Here is a 17,055-nt window from a genome sequence, read left to right as displayed (position 1 = left end):
ACAACACCAGATAGTACTCAGTTTTAAAGCTCTTCTTTCCAAGGTCTGAGTACTAGAGAGCACTCTTCTTATTGAATGAAGGGGTTAAGGAGGCACAAAGAGTTTAACCCAGAAGCATGTTCCTTGGGAGGGACCTGATCGTGCTTTCTGGGGGAAATATGACCCCATTCTTCTTTTACAACTGCGATTTTTGACAATAATATTATTCAACTATCAAAAATTTTTTTTCTCCTGACACTCAAAGGAGCTTCTTTAATTACAGAGTAGGAGGAGCACACACACAGAGTATACTTTTATTAATTTTCAGAAAATGTATTCTTTTGATCTGTTCTATTTTGTAGCTGATAGAAATTACTTTTTTCAATGGAACCACCCAAACTTTGTAGGTTCCTATGCCAGAATCACTAGGAGACAGTCACAAGTTCACCCTTTTCACCACTGTCACTTGACAAATGGCTATAAGTCTTGGCTAATGATGTAGGATTTTTTCAGGTTTCCTGATGATGTCTGTTCTATCATGCAATTAGGTTCTAAAATCCCTAGAGTTACTAGAAAACTTGTGAAGGCAATTTTTAACTGGAGAAAAAGCTGTTTTGAGATTATTTTAATCTCACAATATCACAGTTATTTTATCTTGATGGAAGGCTAATAATAGATGGTAAATATTTTAAGCTATGAGTAAATTTTTTTATTACACGCTAAAGAGAATGAACTGGGGGACAGAAACTGACAAATATAAACCTGATAATCATTACATAAGTCCTGGGCAATTTGAGGGAACAGATTATTACCAACAAATTTCTCAACCAACATTAAAGTTTGTGTTTTGAATAAACATGAAATTGAAAAAATATGGCAAATGAAACAAAATAAAAACTGCAACTACAAAGATGAGTTAATTAAATTAAAATTGGATATGAGACCAAATATTCAGTGAAGTAGCCTACCACATAAAGAAAACATTTATGCAAAAAGTTATTTTCCTACAGACACACAGTAGTCTGTAAAACTGAGAATTTTTGCAATGAAAGAAATATGTTCTATAACTTCAAGTGTCTTATATTTATGAATTGTAAAAGATCACATGGGAAAGAAGACATCACTTCTTTCCTTTTAGAAAAAGATACCCAAGGCTTTCATTTTCCACGGTCTTGCTAACTGGAGTCTGACACTCACATCTACTAACCACATCTTGATCTATGGTTGGTCCAGGAAAGACATTGCCAGTTTTGATTTCTGTGACTTTTCCAATGCTTCTGTGACCTACCATTATCCTCTTCACTTGCATATTAGTTTTCCTTGTTGCATTATCGTCTTTGACAATTACAGTACAGTCTTCTAAGATTCCCACATAATACATTTTAAATGTTTTTTAAAACATTTTTAAACATTTTTCTTAATTATTACCTTTAAAACATTAACAAAGTCTATCCAGGACCCTATGAATGAATGTCTTAGAACTAAGTATTGATATTTCATTTTTATGCCTTTATCTGTGGTGTGTATGTAACTGTATTGGAACTTTAACTGTTACGAGCTAATGAGAAAAGAACAGATAGACTTAAGACCAAAAAAAAGTACTTTTGGGGTCAAATAATGGCCAAATACCCTCATGGTACTTAGACTAATAGAGTTTATAGTTATTTGAATGGAAAAGGAGGCAAGAAAATGGAATTTCCATATAAGGGCGGTATCAGTTCTGTTCAGTTCATTTCGGTCGCTCAGTAGTGTCCAACTCTTTGTGACCCTCTGGACTGCAGCATATCAGCCCTCCTTGTTCATCACCAACTCCCAGAGTTTACTCAAACTCATGCCCATTGAATCCGTGATGCCATCCAACCATCTCATCCTGTGTTGTCCCCTTCTCCTCCTGCCCTCAATCTTTCCCCAGAATCAGGGTCTTTTCAAATGAGTCAGTTCTTCACATCAGGTGGCCAAAGGATTGGAGTTTCAACTTCAGCATCAATCCTTCCAGTGAATATTCAGGACTGATTTCCTTTAGGATGGACTGGTTGGATCTCCTTGCAGTCCAAGGGACTCTCAAGAGTCTTCTTCAACACCACAGTTCAAAAACATCAATTCTTCGGTATTCAGTTTTCTTTATAGTCCAACTCTCACATCCATATATGACTACTGGAAGAACCATAGCGTTGACTAGACGGACCTTTGTTGGCAAAGTAATGTCTCTGCTTTTTAATATAGAGGTCTTGAATTTCAAAGAACCAGTTCTGTAAGAGTAGTCAATTCCATATTCATTCTGTAGGCAATAGGGTTTCAGCAAAAAAGCTGAAACTGCATTAACGTTGTTAATTTAAAGTTTTTATATCTAACTTGTAAACTTGGTTTTTAAAATTTTATAAGAAATATATTTCTGTATATATGAAGTTTATACAGGTTTATACATTAAATAACATTGTAAAAAAGCAACTTAAGTCATCAGAAAATTTAGTTCTTTACAAATTGTCAATATTTTAATTCAAGTTTGAGCAATCTATTTCACCTTACACCTGACATCCACCGCTGGAATAAGCCCATAGACAGGGGACTTGTAACTGTTTGTTTTACCATTGGGAGCTCTGTTGATTAGAAAGTTCAAGTTTCATTACTTCTTAAAATTACATTTCCTGTCAGTTCCAACCATTGGTAGTAGTTATGTTAATACTTAGGAACAAGTCAAGTCTGCTTTTTGTTGTATCTGTACCTTATAAGAGACTAATTTATGTTTTTCCCTACTGTTGCTTCCACAAATGTTTTTAAAAACTTACTTTTGACAAAACATTATACATTAGTCATTTTTTGGCTTTCCAAGTTAAATGGCTACAAGCCTTTCAATCTTTCCTTGAAAACTTTTTCTTCTCCCCTGAATTATAATAAATTATACATACTCTAGCATTGTCTCTTTTACAATATAACACCTAAAAATAAACATGTAGAGATTTTTATTCAATATCACTAACAATGAAAAAGTGAAGTCACTCAGTCATGTACCACACTTTGCGACCCCGTGGACTGTAGCCTACCAGGTTCCCCAGTCCCTGGGATTCTCCAGGCAGGAATACTGGAGTGGGTTGCCATTTCCTTCTCCAGGAGATAGTCCCAACCCAGGGATGGAACCTGGGTTGCCCATATTGCAGGCAGACGCTTTACCATCTGAGCCACCAGGGAAGCTCATCACTAACAATAATGAATAGCAATTATTACACTCAACAATATATTAGGCATCAAGTGCTTACTCAGTCATTTCTGACTCTTGCAGACCCCATGGACTGTAGCCTACCAGGGTCCTCTGTCCATGGAATTTCCCAGGCAAGAATACTGGAGTGGGTTGCCATTTCCTTCTCCAGGGGATCTTCTCAACCCAGGGATCCAACTGGGTCTCCTGCCTCGCAGTCGGATTGCTTACTATCTGACCAACCAGAGAAGTCCATTAGGCACCTAGGGACACATTGCTCTTGCCAAGAGCTTTGGTTCTAGTTGGAAGTGATTACACTTCCATTACAGTTTTATATACTAAAAATAAATATTGTAGGAGTTTAGAGGTCAGAATTCTGAGTCCTAGACTTGTTACTGGATGTTTCTAGGTTCCATAGGTCTTCAAGCTTACATTGGGTCTGAGTACACCCTGCGGTAAACAAGCATACAAGCCTTCTAATCAAAGTAGCGTATATTATTTGTAAGACCAAAACTGAAAGCCAGATTTCCTTCATCTTTGCTTAGTCCTTTCTTCACTCTTTAGAACAGAATAAAGGAAATCTTTGCTTGAGAGAGCAAACACGTGATTAAACTACAGGTTTTGGAACGGCCACTGAAATTTACACTTTGGTTGCCCTCCAGGCAGTGAAAGTTGTTACACTTCTTTTTGAATTGAATTTCCTTTTGGTCTGACTTCAGAATAGATCGGAATCACAAAACAGTTTCTTACTTTTTTTTTTTTTTTTGAACAGCAACTCTCCACTGTCCTTTATTTTTTTTTATTTTTTTTAGCTTTAGGTTACTGTATTTTATTTTATTTTTTTTTAGTTTTTTATTTTTAAATTTTAATATCTTTAATTCTTACATGCGTTCCCAAACATGAACCCTCCTCCCACCTCCCTCCCCAAATATCGAAAACAAAACTGCGGGAATACAGGAAGTCTGGAATGTAACCAAGTGTACTGCGTTTCCGGGATCCTCTGCACTCAAGCAAGATGGCGAGTGTCTTTGCACATGCGCAGGAGAACGCTTGGGCGGGGCAGGGAGTTCCGGTCGCGCTCCGGTCAGGGATTGGCGGCGCCAGGTCCTAGAGGCGGAAGCGGAAGCGCCTGTGTGGTGCTGTTCTGCGAGTTCAGCCCCAGCTTCTTCCCAGCACCCTGCTCTCGGCCTAAGGTGTACCTGTTACTTGGTGGTCCCATGGGGGAAGCGGAGAAGTTTCACTATGTCTACAGCTGTGACCTGGACATCAACGTGCAGCTTAAAATGTGAGAGACTCCAGGGAAGGGGACGGGGATTGCCGAGGCTGAGGCGGGGCGGCAGGGGCCTGCGTGTTGGGGAGAGAAGATGGTTCTTAGCTTGAGGGTCGGCCTGGCCACGGCCGGGAGGGTTGCAGCCGGGCCAGCGGAGGTGGACTGGAGGTCGGAGAGGGGCCGTGCGGGAAGGCCGAGGGCGCGATCTCGTGCGAAAGACAGCGGTAGGAGTAAGTCTGTAAATTCGGCAGGGTTTGTTTTCTAGAAAGCGTTTTGCTATTCACAGCAACCGTTTGTGGGATTATTACTGTCTCATATTACAGAGAAATCAAGTCTTGGTTAAATCGTCGTCCTGCCGTTATAACTGGAAGATATTACTTTAAAACGGGACTGGAAGGTGGAATGGAGACTGAAGAAATTATGGAGAGGCAGATAAAGTAGCTGAGAATTGGATATAGTACTAAAAACATGAGAGGTGAGAGAGGCTTAGATTGAATGTGAGGAACAGTCAGTTATTTTTGTTCAGCTACTGAAGCTGGAAGTCAGTCAAAAGTGAGGAAGGTTCCGGTTGTAAAGGGACCAGAATATATGAGAAGAGATCTTTGCAGGAAAGTCTTGAGGCATCACAGTTGAAGTCCGGGACGTGACGTCTTGAGACGACACTAATGGAACCGAGATGGGGAACAGCTAGGAGCAAGTTGGAAATTATGTCCATTAGCAGTCTCTTAGATACATTTTCTGGAGAAGGCAATGGCAACCCACTCCAGTACTCTTGCCTGGAAAATCCCATGGACGAGGGGCCTGGTGGGCTGCAGTCCATGGGGTCCCTAGGAGTTGGACACGACTGAGCAGCTTCACTTTCACTTTTTACTTTCATGCATTGGAGAAGGAAATGGCAACCCACTCCAGTGTTCTTGCCTGGAGAATCCCAGGGACAGGGGAGCCTGGTGGGCTGCCGTCTATGGGGTCGCACAGAGTCGGACACGACTGAAGTGACTTAGCAGCAGATACATTTTCAAATGTGAAAACGATCATAAATTATCACGTTATTAATCTAACATCATTCACCATATTTTAGTCAGTATTCAACAAATGTACCTTGGGCAAAGGGCTGGACGCTTACATTTTCTCAGTCGTTAGATGCTCCCTTGAATGATTGTTTCTGAAAGTTACTTACTTCAGACTCTGATAAGTCCTTTACTTTTGATTTTGTGGTGACAGTAAGAATAATATATCAACAACCAAACTGCACCTTTGTAATACTTGACACACCTATTTAAAGTAGTTTTTACAGATAGATGCTTATATAGGACCTGTGTTGCCATCATCTGGTAAAGGACTTTCCTTCAGTCCCATTCCTCTCAGTGTTTCTTGGGTGTATGAATGCATTTTTTATTTGTTTCAAACTTTTAGACATTAAAAGGAAAAATGAAAAAAATTTAAGGAAAACTGGTATCTTATTAACAGACGCATTGAGTATTTTGAGGAAAATTTCGTCCTAAACACCTTTTATTTTCTGAGACTGATTTTGGGGAGGGGAGGAAGTATCAATTTAGGATCATAAAATCAAAGAATAGTAAATTTTTAAATTCTGTTTTTCCCAGGTCTTTTCATCTCTTTCTATCATTTTAATAATTTGCACTTTAGAAGTAACTTGTCCAAAATGGAGCATATTAGTCTGCCCTTTTAATGTTAATCTCTCACTCTGTTTTGGTGACTGTTAGCATTATTCACTGAATTGGTTAAGACAGAAAATGAATCTTAAGGAGTCATACAGACACCTGTCTCTCACCTCTGTTTCATCATTCACAAGTTGCCTTGAATCTACCTTCTCAGTATCTTTGATCCATGTCCTCTGGAAAGCCCACTGCCCTAGTCTTAATCTATCCTTTTCCTTTTAATTTTGATAGAAAGTCTTCCAACTGACCTTGCTTTCAGTCTCATCTCTCCATTACATTCTTTCACTCCTGCCAAAGTATCATAAACACAAATGTGATCATAGTACTCTCACTTCAAATTGTTCAATTAACAGATTTTTGAATGTTTATTTTGTTACAGGCACTGAACTGAATGTGGTGGCTACTTTTTAGCTTCATTGTCCACCTCCCCTTGATTCTCATCTCTAGCTTCTTCTCCACATGAGCTTTATGCTTTAGCTGTACCAACTTGTAGTTCCCCAGACACACAGCCTTACCTTTTTGCCTTTATATGGTGTACTTTAATTCTGGGATGACATCCTGCCTGTAGCTCTTCATCTCCAGTGTATTGTTTAGGCTCATTTCAGGCATCTATCTGGGTTATGAGCCCCTGCCTCCAAGGTGTTCCTGAGACGTTTTGATGTAATTTTCTGTAATCAGAAAAATACTGGCTTTGGCATCCTCTGTTCTGGTTTTTATTGTCTGCTCTGTTATTTATTTTGTGATCCTCAATAATAAATTCTATCTCTGAGTCTCTGCTTCATGATTTATAAAATGGTAAGATGGTGGGAAGTAAGTAGGAAAGTCTCTATAAAATGCCTGGCACAGTATGTGATGTAATCTTAATTTCCAAGCAATGTTCCTATCTCTTTTATAATCTTATGCATATTTTTTATGACTTAAAACACCATATTTCTTAATTTAAAAAATGGACTAGATAATACATCTACATAGTAAAAAAAAAAATTGAAAGTATAAAAAAGTATGCAGTTAACAGTAAGTATTCTCCCCAGAGCAAGGACTTAATATTTTCTTATAACACTATATTATTTATCTTGTTTTTCATTGCTGGGCCTTTATGCTGAGTACAATAAATGTTGTTGAAAGAATATGGGAATAAGTGGTCAGTCAGTCAGTTCAGTTGCTCTGTCGTGTCCAACTCCTTTGACCCCATGAATCGCAGCATGCCAGGCCTCCCTGTCCATCACCAACTCCCAGAGTTCACTCAGACTCACATCCATCAAGTCAGTGATGCCATCCAGCCATCTCATCCTCTGTCGTCCCCTTCTCCTCCTGCCCCCAATCCCTCCCAGCAGCAGAGTCTTTTCCAGTGAGTCAATTCTTTGCATGAGGTGGCCAAAGTACTGGAGTTTCAGCTTTAGCATCATTCCCTCCAAAGAAATCCCAGGGCTGATCTCCTTCCGAATGGACTGGTTGGATCTCCTTGCAGTCCAAGGGACTCTCAAGAGTCTTCTCCAACACCACAGTTCAAAACCATCAATTCTTCGGTGCTCAGCTTTCTTCACAGTCCAACTCTCACATCCATACATGACCACTGGAAAAAACATAGCCTTGACTAGACGGACCTTTGTTGGCAAAGTAATGTCTCTGCTTTTCAATATGCTACCTAAGTTGGTCATAACTTTCCTTCTAAGGAGTAAGCATCTTTTAATTTCATGGCTGTAATCACCATCTGCAGTGATTTTGGAGCCCCCCAAAAATAAAGTCTGACACTGTTTCCACTGTTTCTCCATCTATTTCCCATGAAGTGATGGGACCAGATGCCATGATCTTCGTTTTCTGAATGTTGAGCTTTAAGTCCAGTTTTTCACTCTCCACTTTCTCTTTCATCTAGAGGCTTTTTAGTTCCTCTTCACTTTCTGCCTTAAGGGTGGTGTCATCTGCATGTCTGAGCTTATTGATATTTCTCCCAGCAAACTTGATTCCAGCTTGTGCTTCTTCCAGCCCAGCATTTCTCATGATGTACTCTGCATAGAAGTTAAATAAGCAGGGTGACAATATACAGCCTTGACGTACTCCTTTTCCTATTTGGAACCAGTCTGTTGTTCCATGTCCAGTTCTAACTGTTGCTTCCTGACCTGCATATAGGTTTCTCAAGAGGCAGATCAGGTGGTCTGGTATTCCCATCTCTGAGTATTTTCCACAGTTTATTGTGATCCACACAGTCAAAGGCTTTGGCTTAGTGTCAACTTGAAATTAAAAAAAAATAATGCTTGGAGAACTGGTGACATCTCAGAGATAGATCCAGCAGTTGATGACAGGGTTTAAAATTAAGAAGCCTGAAGTAGAGAAGTATGCTAACGAAAATAGAAATGATCTTTGGTATCCTAGGATTTTAAGAGACCTTTAGACTTTAGTTTCATCTATAGGAAAATGTTGAGGAAGCATAAGTTTACTACAACATAACCATAAAGTCTTCTTAGTATTTGTTAGGTTTGTTTTTAAAAAATGTGTCTAAATGTTATTTTATGCTTTCAGAGGAAGTTTGGAAGGGAAGAGAGAACAAAAGAGTTACAAAGCCGTTCTAGAAGACCCAATGTTGAAGTTTTCAGGACTGTATCAAGAAACATGTTCAGACCTCTATGTTACTTGCCAAGTTTTTGCAGAAGGGAAGCCTTTGGCTTTGCCAGTAAGAACCTCCTACAAGGCGTTTAGTACAAGATGGAAGTAAGTTGTTTTCTTGCATACGGTGGGTTCCTAACTATTCTCCAATTTTTTTTTTTTTTGTTTTATGGATACTGAAAGTATTATTTGGAAGGGATAACAAAGGAATTAAAATTAGTAGCTATAACTGTAGATCAAGTAGGAACCTACTCAGATAAAGTTGTTATACATAGCAGTATTATAACTAATTGAGGTGGAAGTGAATTTATGTTTGTATTGAGTACATTGAAATATTTTTATATGAATAAGAACTGATATGACTGATTCACAGAATGACCCAAGCCAAAAACACATCTCTACATTTGTTCCCATTCTCTGCCCTTGAACACAGAAATACTACTGGATAGTCAGATGTTTCAACTGATACTTGAAATTCAGATCTTTAGAGAGAGAGAGATGTATTATCATCTGGATCAGATGTTTGTCTTAAATAACTTTATTTTTAAAAGTTCTTGGTTTATTAATCATGGTATATTAGCAGGCCATTGTTGGTATTCAAGGTAAGTATAGTGAATATGAAGTTCCTGTTTTTCTTGTAGGTCCTTAATAAAATCTCTTGACACTTCTTTTTTGATAGAGTGAATGGTGTAGTTTTAATGTTTGATCTATGAGTATTATTCAGTACCTTGGTAGGCTTGGTACAGGATAAGCAGGTTGTGTGCCTCTCTAGGAAGGAATTTATACCTTTAGTATTCATGGAGGACAGGGGATGGCCGCATGGACTCTCAAGCTGTGCTGTTGAGGGTGCAGCCCTCGGGAAAACTTTTCTAGAGAGTTCAGAAACCTAAGCTCTGATGATCTGTCTGCATGGAAACCAACTATGTTAATTATGTGTGTTTTTTAAATTTTATTTTTGGTAGTCTTTTTTGTGGCTGCACACACACGCACGCATGCACACACACACACACACACACGCGCGCGCGCGCGCGCAGATATGTTAATGCACTTGTACTTGTTATTCTAGAAAATTTCAAGCCCATAGAAGTAGGGAATAATGTAATGAACTTCCAGCTCCCTGTCTCCTAGCTTCATTAATTACTACCTCAAGGTCACTGTTTTTATTTCACTGTTATTTTGAAGCAAATTCCAATATTGTATAATCTTAAATATTTTTGTATGTCTACAGTACCATTATTGCACCTAAAACAATCCATCCAAACTCCTAAATTGTATCAGAGGTTGTATCAGAGGTTCTTAAACTGGCATCATGAAATCTACAAGACCTTGAAATTCTATGCAGAATGTTTTGTGACTCATGTGTTTTTACAGGGACAGCTCAAAGCTTTTATTAGACTTTTTGAGGTGGCTTGTGACCCCCAAAAGACTTAAAACCAGAAATTTAGGTTTAGGTCTATAAAGTCAACATTTATGGTGAATTCCACTTTTTTGAGGAAAATTGTATGATAGTCTGTACCATGCCTCGGCAATAAAATAGAGCAAAAGCAAATTCCCAGTTATAAGGAAGTTAGCATTTTTCTCCTCTTCCTTCCATTTGCCAACTCCTCTGTGCATTGTTTATGTATTTTCAAGGATTTAAAATGTTTCATATCTGCTCTCTCAAATGGAGATTGGAGATTTTTAATTTATATTTTTTAAATTGTGAAGCTAAGAAAGTACTCTAAAATACCCAGAATGGCTTTTACTATCATTATTATTATTAAAAGGTTTAAAACAGTTGTGAAGAAAATAGATTGAGAAAATACCTCATGTTGGGTAATGAGGCTTTTGTTTTCTTTTAAATATACATACACTTTGGGCTTAGGAGAAGCACTTGAAGATTTTGTGCATCCTGCTCTTTAGTATTTAACAGTTGAATTTTTTACCAATTCAACAGTACAAAAACTATACTTTTAAAATAAATAAAGGCAAACTTTACAGCCATTGTTTTCTATAAGCAGTTACTTAAAATAAAAAAATTATGTATTCTGTGGGGAAAATAAATTATACTATGAAAGAATCTCTTGCTGTCTTAATTTTTGCATTTCCTTAGTTGAGAAAGTATTTTTGGGTAGGATGAAATTCTAAGTTGTCTAAATCTGATTTTAGAGTTTCTAATAGTGAGTCGTATAAGTTCAAATAATGAAGAATTCATTCAAAATTGAGTCTCCTTCTATCGTATTCTATTCTATCTTGTCCTATAATAAAAGAGCCCATAGTGAGGAAACCTGTACTTCCTTTACACTTAAGGTAAAATCATCAATTTTAGGCATGAAATGCTGCAAATATTTATGTTACATATATATGAAATATATGAATATTATTTTGCATTGCCAGTGGTTTATACTTTTTTAAAAATTTATATTCTGTTTTGTCATGTGGAAGGTTTGAAATGGTTTTATACATAGACCTACAATTTTAAAGTTAGAAAGTTAGGATTTTGGAATGTATTAATCAGACTAGAGAATTAGTACAGTGATGTATGGGAGTGGGGTTAATGGTAGGAAATTAGATCATTCAAAATAGCGCTTTGAATCTGGGAACATTTGCAAGTTGCCAAGTGAATTTAGGTCTAATTAGAGTTGGGGCTTCCCCCTGGTGGCTCAGACGAGAAAGGATCTGCCTGCAGTGTATAAGACCTGAGTTTGATCCCTGGGTCGGGAAGATCCCCTGGAAAAGGAAATGGCAACCCACTCCAGTATTCTTGCCTAGAAGATTCCATGGACAGAGGAGACTGGCAGGCTACAGTCCATGGAGTCTCAAGAGTCGGACCTGACTTTCGTCTAAACCATCACAACCAGAGCTGGGGCAGGAGAAAGGGATGATCCCTGGGAAGGGAGAGAACAAAATTTTGAATACACAGCTCCTTAATGTCTCACCACATCTTTCCGTAATTTCTAGAGTATCTTGAGCAGTTTTCAAACTATTTTTTAGCTGTAGATTCATTCTTCAAAAGAAATCTTCTGCAGAAGTCCATTATGTAAAACAGGTTAAAGTGTTTTTGCTTTAATCTGAAGAGGTGTGAGGACCTGGAGTTGGATGGATCAAGGTTTGAGGCAAATGAAGTTTGAAGCAAATGATTACTTGCTCTTAGGTGTTTCCTGGGCTTCCCTTGTGGCTCAGCTGGTAACGAATCTGCTTGCCATGCGGGAGACCTGGGTTCGATCCCTGGGTAGGAAAGATCCCCTGGAGAAGGGAAAGGCTACCCACTCCAGTATTCTGGCCTGGAGAATTCCATGGACTGTATATAAGCCCTTGGGGTTGCAAAGAGTCAGACTTGACTGAGGCAACTTTATCTATTTTCTCCTAGTCAAAGGACAGAATATAGAGGTGAATATTTTCACAGCTCATTTTTGGATAGTGTCACTCACTTTTCTTTTTAACTTAGCCTGTGTTAGCTAATCTCTGTGGTTTATTGGCATAAGGTAACACTGCTTATAATTTACCTTTTCAGTCTGGCCCATCATGTGAATAGTAAATATATAAATTCATTTAGTTTTCTAAGCTTATCTGTAGTGAAGAAAGGCTTTTTAAAGCATGTGTTTTATTTTTTTAAGAACTTTGTAGAAGAAACAGATTTCAGGTTGTTTAGCGTTTCCTTTAAATTAATAACCATCTCTAATTTTCCTATAATATAGTGAATGTAAGTGTTTTGTTCTTTAAATTTATGAAAATTCTGTTTAGATTCTTACTGATGTGGGTTTGCTAAGTCACCTCAGTCGTGTCCGACTCTGTGTGGGTTTATCTGACCTAAATTCCAATATGCCCTTTGAGAATAGTTTTGAGCAAGCAGAATAATTTTGAGTAAACAGGAGAATCAATTCTGTGTGTCTGCTGGATATTACTTTGTGTGTTTGCATGGTTTTCTTTGGGGATTTTAAAAGCCATCTGTTGTTTAAGGTAGTGGAAATGATCAGATAAATCAAGTATTAAGTTTGAATGCAGGAGAAAATTTGCAGAGGTGAATAAAGAATGAAAAAAAAATGGGAGAGTGGTACTGACATTACTGTTAGTAAGAGCAAACATTCCTTAGTGAAAGCATATGTACAAATATGCTTTGAAAGCATTAAAAAACAATAGTTAAACATTATTAATATTAATAAATAACTTGAGTGAAAGAAAAATGTCACCTAAAAAATTGTCATATGTTTGTCCAGAGCTGTTACAAAGGTACTGGATGGTCTCCTTTGACCTCTTTGAATTTTTGGTGATTTCTTCTTCTTTATTGAGATCCTGCTATATATTATAGGACTGTATATAGCATGTTTTGAGTATAACATGAATAATTCTAATTTCTTTCTTTTCTTGATAAAAAGCTATTCTGGAGGATACTTACATTAAAAAAAAATCATAGTTTGGTTGAAAACAAGTTTGGTTTTAACAGGTTTAAGTGTTTTCCCAGGTTTTTATTTGTTGTTGTTTTTGTCACTAAGTTATGTCCAATTCTTTGCAACCCAGTGGACTGTAGCTGGCAGCCTCCTCTGTCTGTGGTATTCCCCAGGCAAGAATATTGGAATGGGTTACCATTTCCTTCTCCAGGAGATCTGCCTGACCTAGGGATCAAACCCATGTCTCCTGCTTAGGGGTGGATTCTTTACCACTGAGTCACCAGGGAACTGTTATTATAGCCTTGTATCTTAGTCATATTGTCTGTTCCTGCTTTTTTTAAAAATTGAAGTATGATTGATATTCACTGAACTGAACTGATATTCAGCAAAGTGATTCTATCATACATATACATATGTATATATCTGTATCATTTTGTATTCTTTTCCATTACAGTTTATTATGAGATATTGATTATAGCACTCAGTGCTATATAGCAAATTTTTGATGTCTGAGTTTCTTGATTAAAGGACTTAGCAGCATTATTTTTCATGAATTTTGTCTTTCAGAAATTTTTTTCACGTGTTCTGTAGGCATACCTTGAAGATACTACAGGTTTGAGTTTAGTTCACCACCATAAAACAAATATTGTAGTACTTTTTTTTTTGTTTTTTTCAGTGCATATAAAAATTACCTTTATACTATCCTATTAGTCTCTTTGGTATGCAATAACATTTGTCTAAAAACACAATATATGTGCCTTAATTAAAAATTACTTAATTGCTAAAAACTTCCTGTGATCTGAGCCTTCGGTGAGTCATAGTAGTAACATTAAAGATCACAACAGATCACCATAAAAACATTAATAATGAAAAAGTTTGAAATATTGCAAAAATTAACCAAAATATGACACAGAAACACAAAATGAGCAAATGTTGTTGTTGGAAAAATGGTACCCATGACTTGCTAGATGCAGGGTTGTCATAAACCTCAACTTGTAAAATATTCAGTATCTGCAAAGTCCAATAAAGTGAAGTGAAGTTAAAATAACAGATTTTTTGTATTTAAAGTTGAACTTGCCTAGAGCAAAATTAAGATAAGTGCCAAGTTAATTTTTGTACTAGTAACTAATCTTTGGTACATTTTCTCTGAATCAGATTTCTTGTATGGTTTGTTAATTTAGAAGAAAGTTATACACATATGTCTATGTTGATTTTCTGTCCTTAGCTTTATGTTTTTGTTTACCTTATTTTCATAGCTGGAATGAATGGCTAAAACTGCCTGTGAAATACCCTGACCTGCCCAGAAATGCCCAAGTGGCCCTGACAATATGGGATGTGTATGGACCAGGAAAAGCAGTGCCTGTGGGAGGGACAACAGTTTCACTGTTTGGAAAATACGGGTAAGCATTTTCTTCTCCTAATGGGAATGCTGTGATTTTTGGTAGGAAATAGTCATTGGAAGCTGGAACTTTATTTTTAGGGGGGAAGAAAAAGACAATCTGGCATATACTATAACTGCTTTGTTATAGGATTTTTCTACTTTGTCATAATAATGAGAAAGAGAACAATTAATGGGATTAAAAAGCACTAATGCACTATTTTGCTATAATGGTAATGATTAAGATAGACAAGTTAAATTTGGTTTTAAAAATTTACAGATAATATTGATAAAGGTTTATTATGAGGGAAAAAAAGCCAGAACAAAACCCAAAACATGCTAGTCCTGAAGGGTGTTATTTCTCTATACCTTTTCTCCTGAACAGAGAGATGACTCTTCATCTTAAGAAAGTTGTTGACATTCTGTTCTTTCTATGAATTAGTACTTTGTTAACCTGCAAAGGTGATGATTATTTGTTTTTGTTTTTTTTTTAGTTTTATTCTTAAGTTTTATCATGCCTTTAAATAGTTTTGAAGTGTTTCAACTCATTGCTCTTTTTATTCTTTATAATTCTCAAAAAAATTCCCATTTTTGGTCATTAGGAGCCCCTTCAAATTGATCCTATCTTCACCAGCAGTTATTGGTAGCTTCTTTACTTTCTGGTAGTCAAACTGTTCCAGGCTCATTGGGCAATTTTCTACCCCAGACCTGGAGTCTGAAAGAAGTTCTAGTCCCTTTTGGTATGAAATAATAGAGATTATAATCTAGATATTATCAAACTTCTTAATTTTTGCCCATTTTTACATCATAAAATATGAGCAAAGGTGATCATATTATGGTATTTTCATTTACTCTTAGTGTTTATGTTTCTGTGAATTGCTTTTTCATATCTTTTGCCCATTTTTAAAAATTGAGGTATAATTCACACTCCATAAAATTCTTTGCCTTTTTTGAGTCATCATTTTTCTTCTTAATGTGTATGAGGTCTTTGTAGATTAATGAAATTAGCCCTTCGTGTGTTACATGTTGCAAATACTGTTTTTCCTACTTGACATTTTCTTTTGAATTGTCACATATTTGTTTATTGCTTATTCAGTTGCAATTCATGATTCTTATATTATGATATTGAATTTAGCAGCTTTTTATAAGCTAATGGTGGTTAGGAAGGCAGGCTGTAGAACTAGATTGTCTGAGTTCAAAACCTGGCTCTTTTGCTTATTGGATTCTCTGGTAGCTCAGTGGAAAGAATCTGCCTACCAATGCAGGGGACTTGGGTTCGATCCCTGAGTCAGAACATCCCCTGGAGAAGGAAATGGCAACCCACTCCAGTATTCTTGCATGGGAAATCCCATGGACAGAGGAGTCTCGTGGGCTGCAGTCCATGGGGTCGCAAAAGAGTTGGACATGACTTTGCAACTAAAAAACAATGCCACCTTAACACTATATAATTTTGCTTATTATTTGTGTACCCTTGGGCAAGTTATTTAATCTCTTTATGCCTTAGTTTCCTTTTCTGTAAAATGAAATCATATTAATAATATTTACCTCACAGAATAGTTTATGATGATAAATTGCTAAAGACAGTAATATGTTTAAGAAGTACTAAGTAAATATTAACTGTCATTATTTCTGAACTGTTCTTATTAGTTTTGAATACTATTAATTATAAAATGTTTTAATGTTGGAGAGGGATAATCTTCAGTAGTAGTCATTTCAGAATTTCTCTGAATATTCTCTGTATTGATACATTTTAATATTTCCTCAGTTTTGAAAGGAAAACTCACTGTTATTTTGTTGGGAAACTGATTGAATTAATATGTGAATTACAGGGAAAAATTGATAATCTTATAATACTGAATTTCTCTATTCAGAAATAAGGTGTCTCAGAAAAACTTCATCTTAGGAATAAAATTTAGATGTAATTCCATTTAGAATAGCTTGATTCCTTAGTAATGTGTAGGTGTCTTAGTTTAATGTACCTATTAAAGAATTATTTATTATTGAAATCCATGCAGAAACAATGCTTTAGACATAGCATGATACATTGTGGCCTCCAGTTCTAAACATAGTTTTTGACATGTTATAGTAGAATGGACATATTACAAAATCAGTATTGTTCCTTTCCCAAAGTGTTTGTTTCTTTTTGTCTCTATGAGGGTGAAATTTGTTTGGCACACAGAAAAAAAGATTTATCACTCTTACTGTAGTTTCACTGGTTAAATGTTCTTAAGAAACAGCCAGATAGACCTCTTGGTTTTTCCTCCTGGCTTCTTCATAAGTGGTTTACTTTCTGAAATATCAGTGGGAGTTTCCCTCATGGAAACGTCTTTTTTAACACTCATGCATTTTCATTGACCTTAGGATACCGTTTCAGGAGACAGTCTTGACTAGACTGTAGGTGTGAGACAATAGAAATTTCCATAGAAGTACAGTGGAATAACCTGCCTACGGCCAAATAAACTCAGACCAACGAAGTACATGAAATCAGTAATCATTGTGTATATGTGTGTTTGTAATAACTCATATTAGATCACCTACTATTCCCTCTAGGCTAATGCTTCACCTCAGAAAGAAGGAAATCTGAGAAG

General features: G+C 36.7%; 1 protein-coding gene across 9 annotated transcripts in view; it reads left to right on the top strand.

Moving 5' to 3' along the window:
* Nucleotides 1-4,282: 4,282 nt before the first annotated feature.
* Nucleotides 4,283-17,055, top strand: part of PIK3C3 (phosphatidylinositol 3-kinase catalytic subunit type 3) — a 160,918-nt gene continuing 148,145 nt past the window's right edge. For all 9 annotated transcript variants that reach the window (XR_006057810.1, XR_006057811.2, XR_009598139.1 and 6 more), the window contains exons 1-3: nt 4,283-4,457; nt 8,639-8,827; nt 14,346-14,489. Coding sequence is in view for 6 of the 9 variants with exons in the window: in XM_004020410.6 (XP_004020459.1) it covers nt 4,390-4,457; nt 8,639-8,827; nt 14,346-14,489 (401 nt within the window). In the remaining 3 variants the exon portion in view is untranslated. The remainder of the gene's footprint in view (nt 4,458-8,638; nt 8,828-14,345; nt 14,490-17,055) is intronic.

This window comes from Ovis aries, chromosome 23 (assembly GCF_016772045.2).
Source record: "Ovis aries strain OAR_USU_Benz2616 breed Rambouillet chromosome 23, ARS-UI_Ramb_v3.0, whole genome shotgun sequence".
In the NCBI taxonomy this organism is placed as follows: Eukaryota; Metazoa; Chordata; class Mammalia; order Artiodactyla; family Bovidae; genus Ovis; species Ovis aries.
This window is presented reverse-complemented; position numbering and strand designations above follow the sequence as displayed.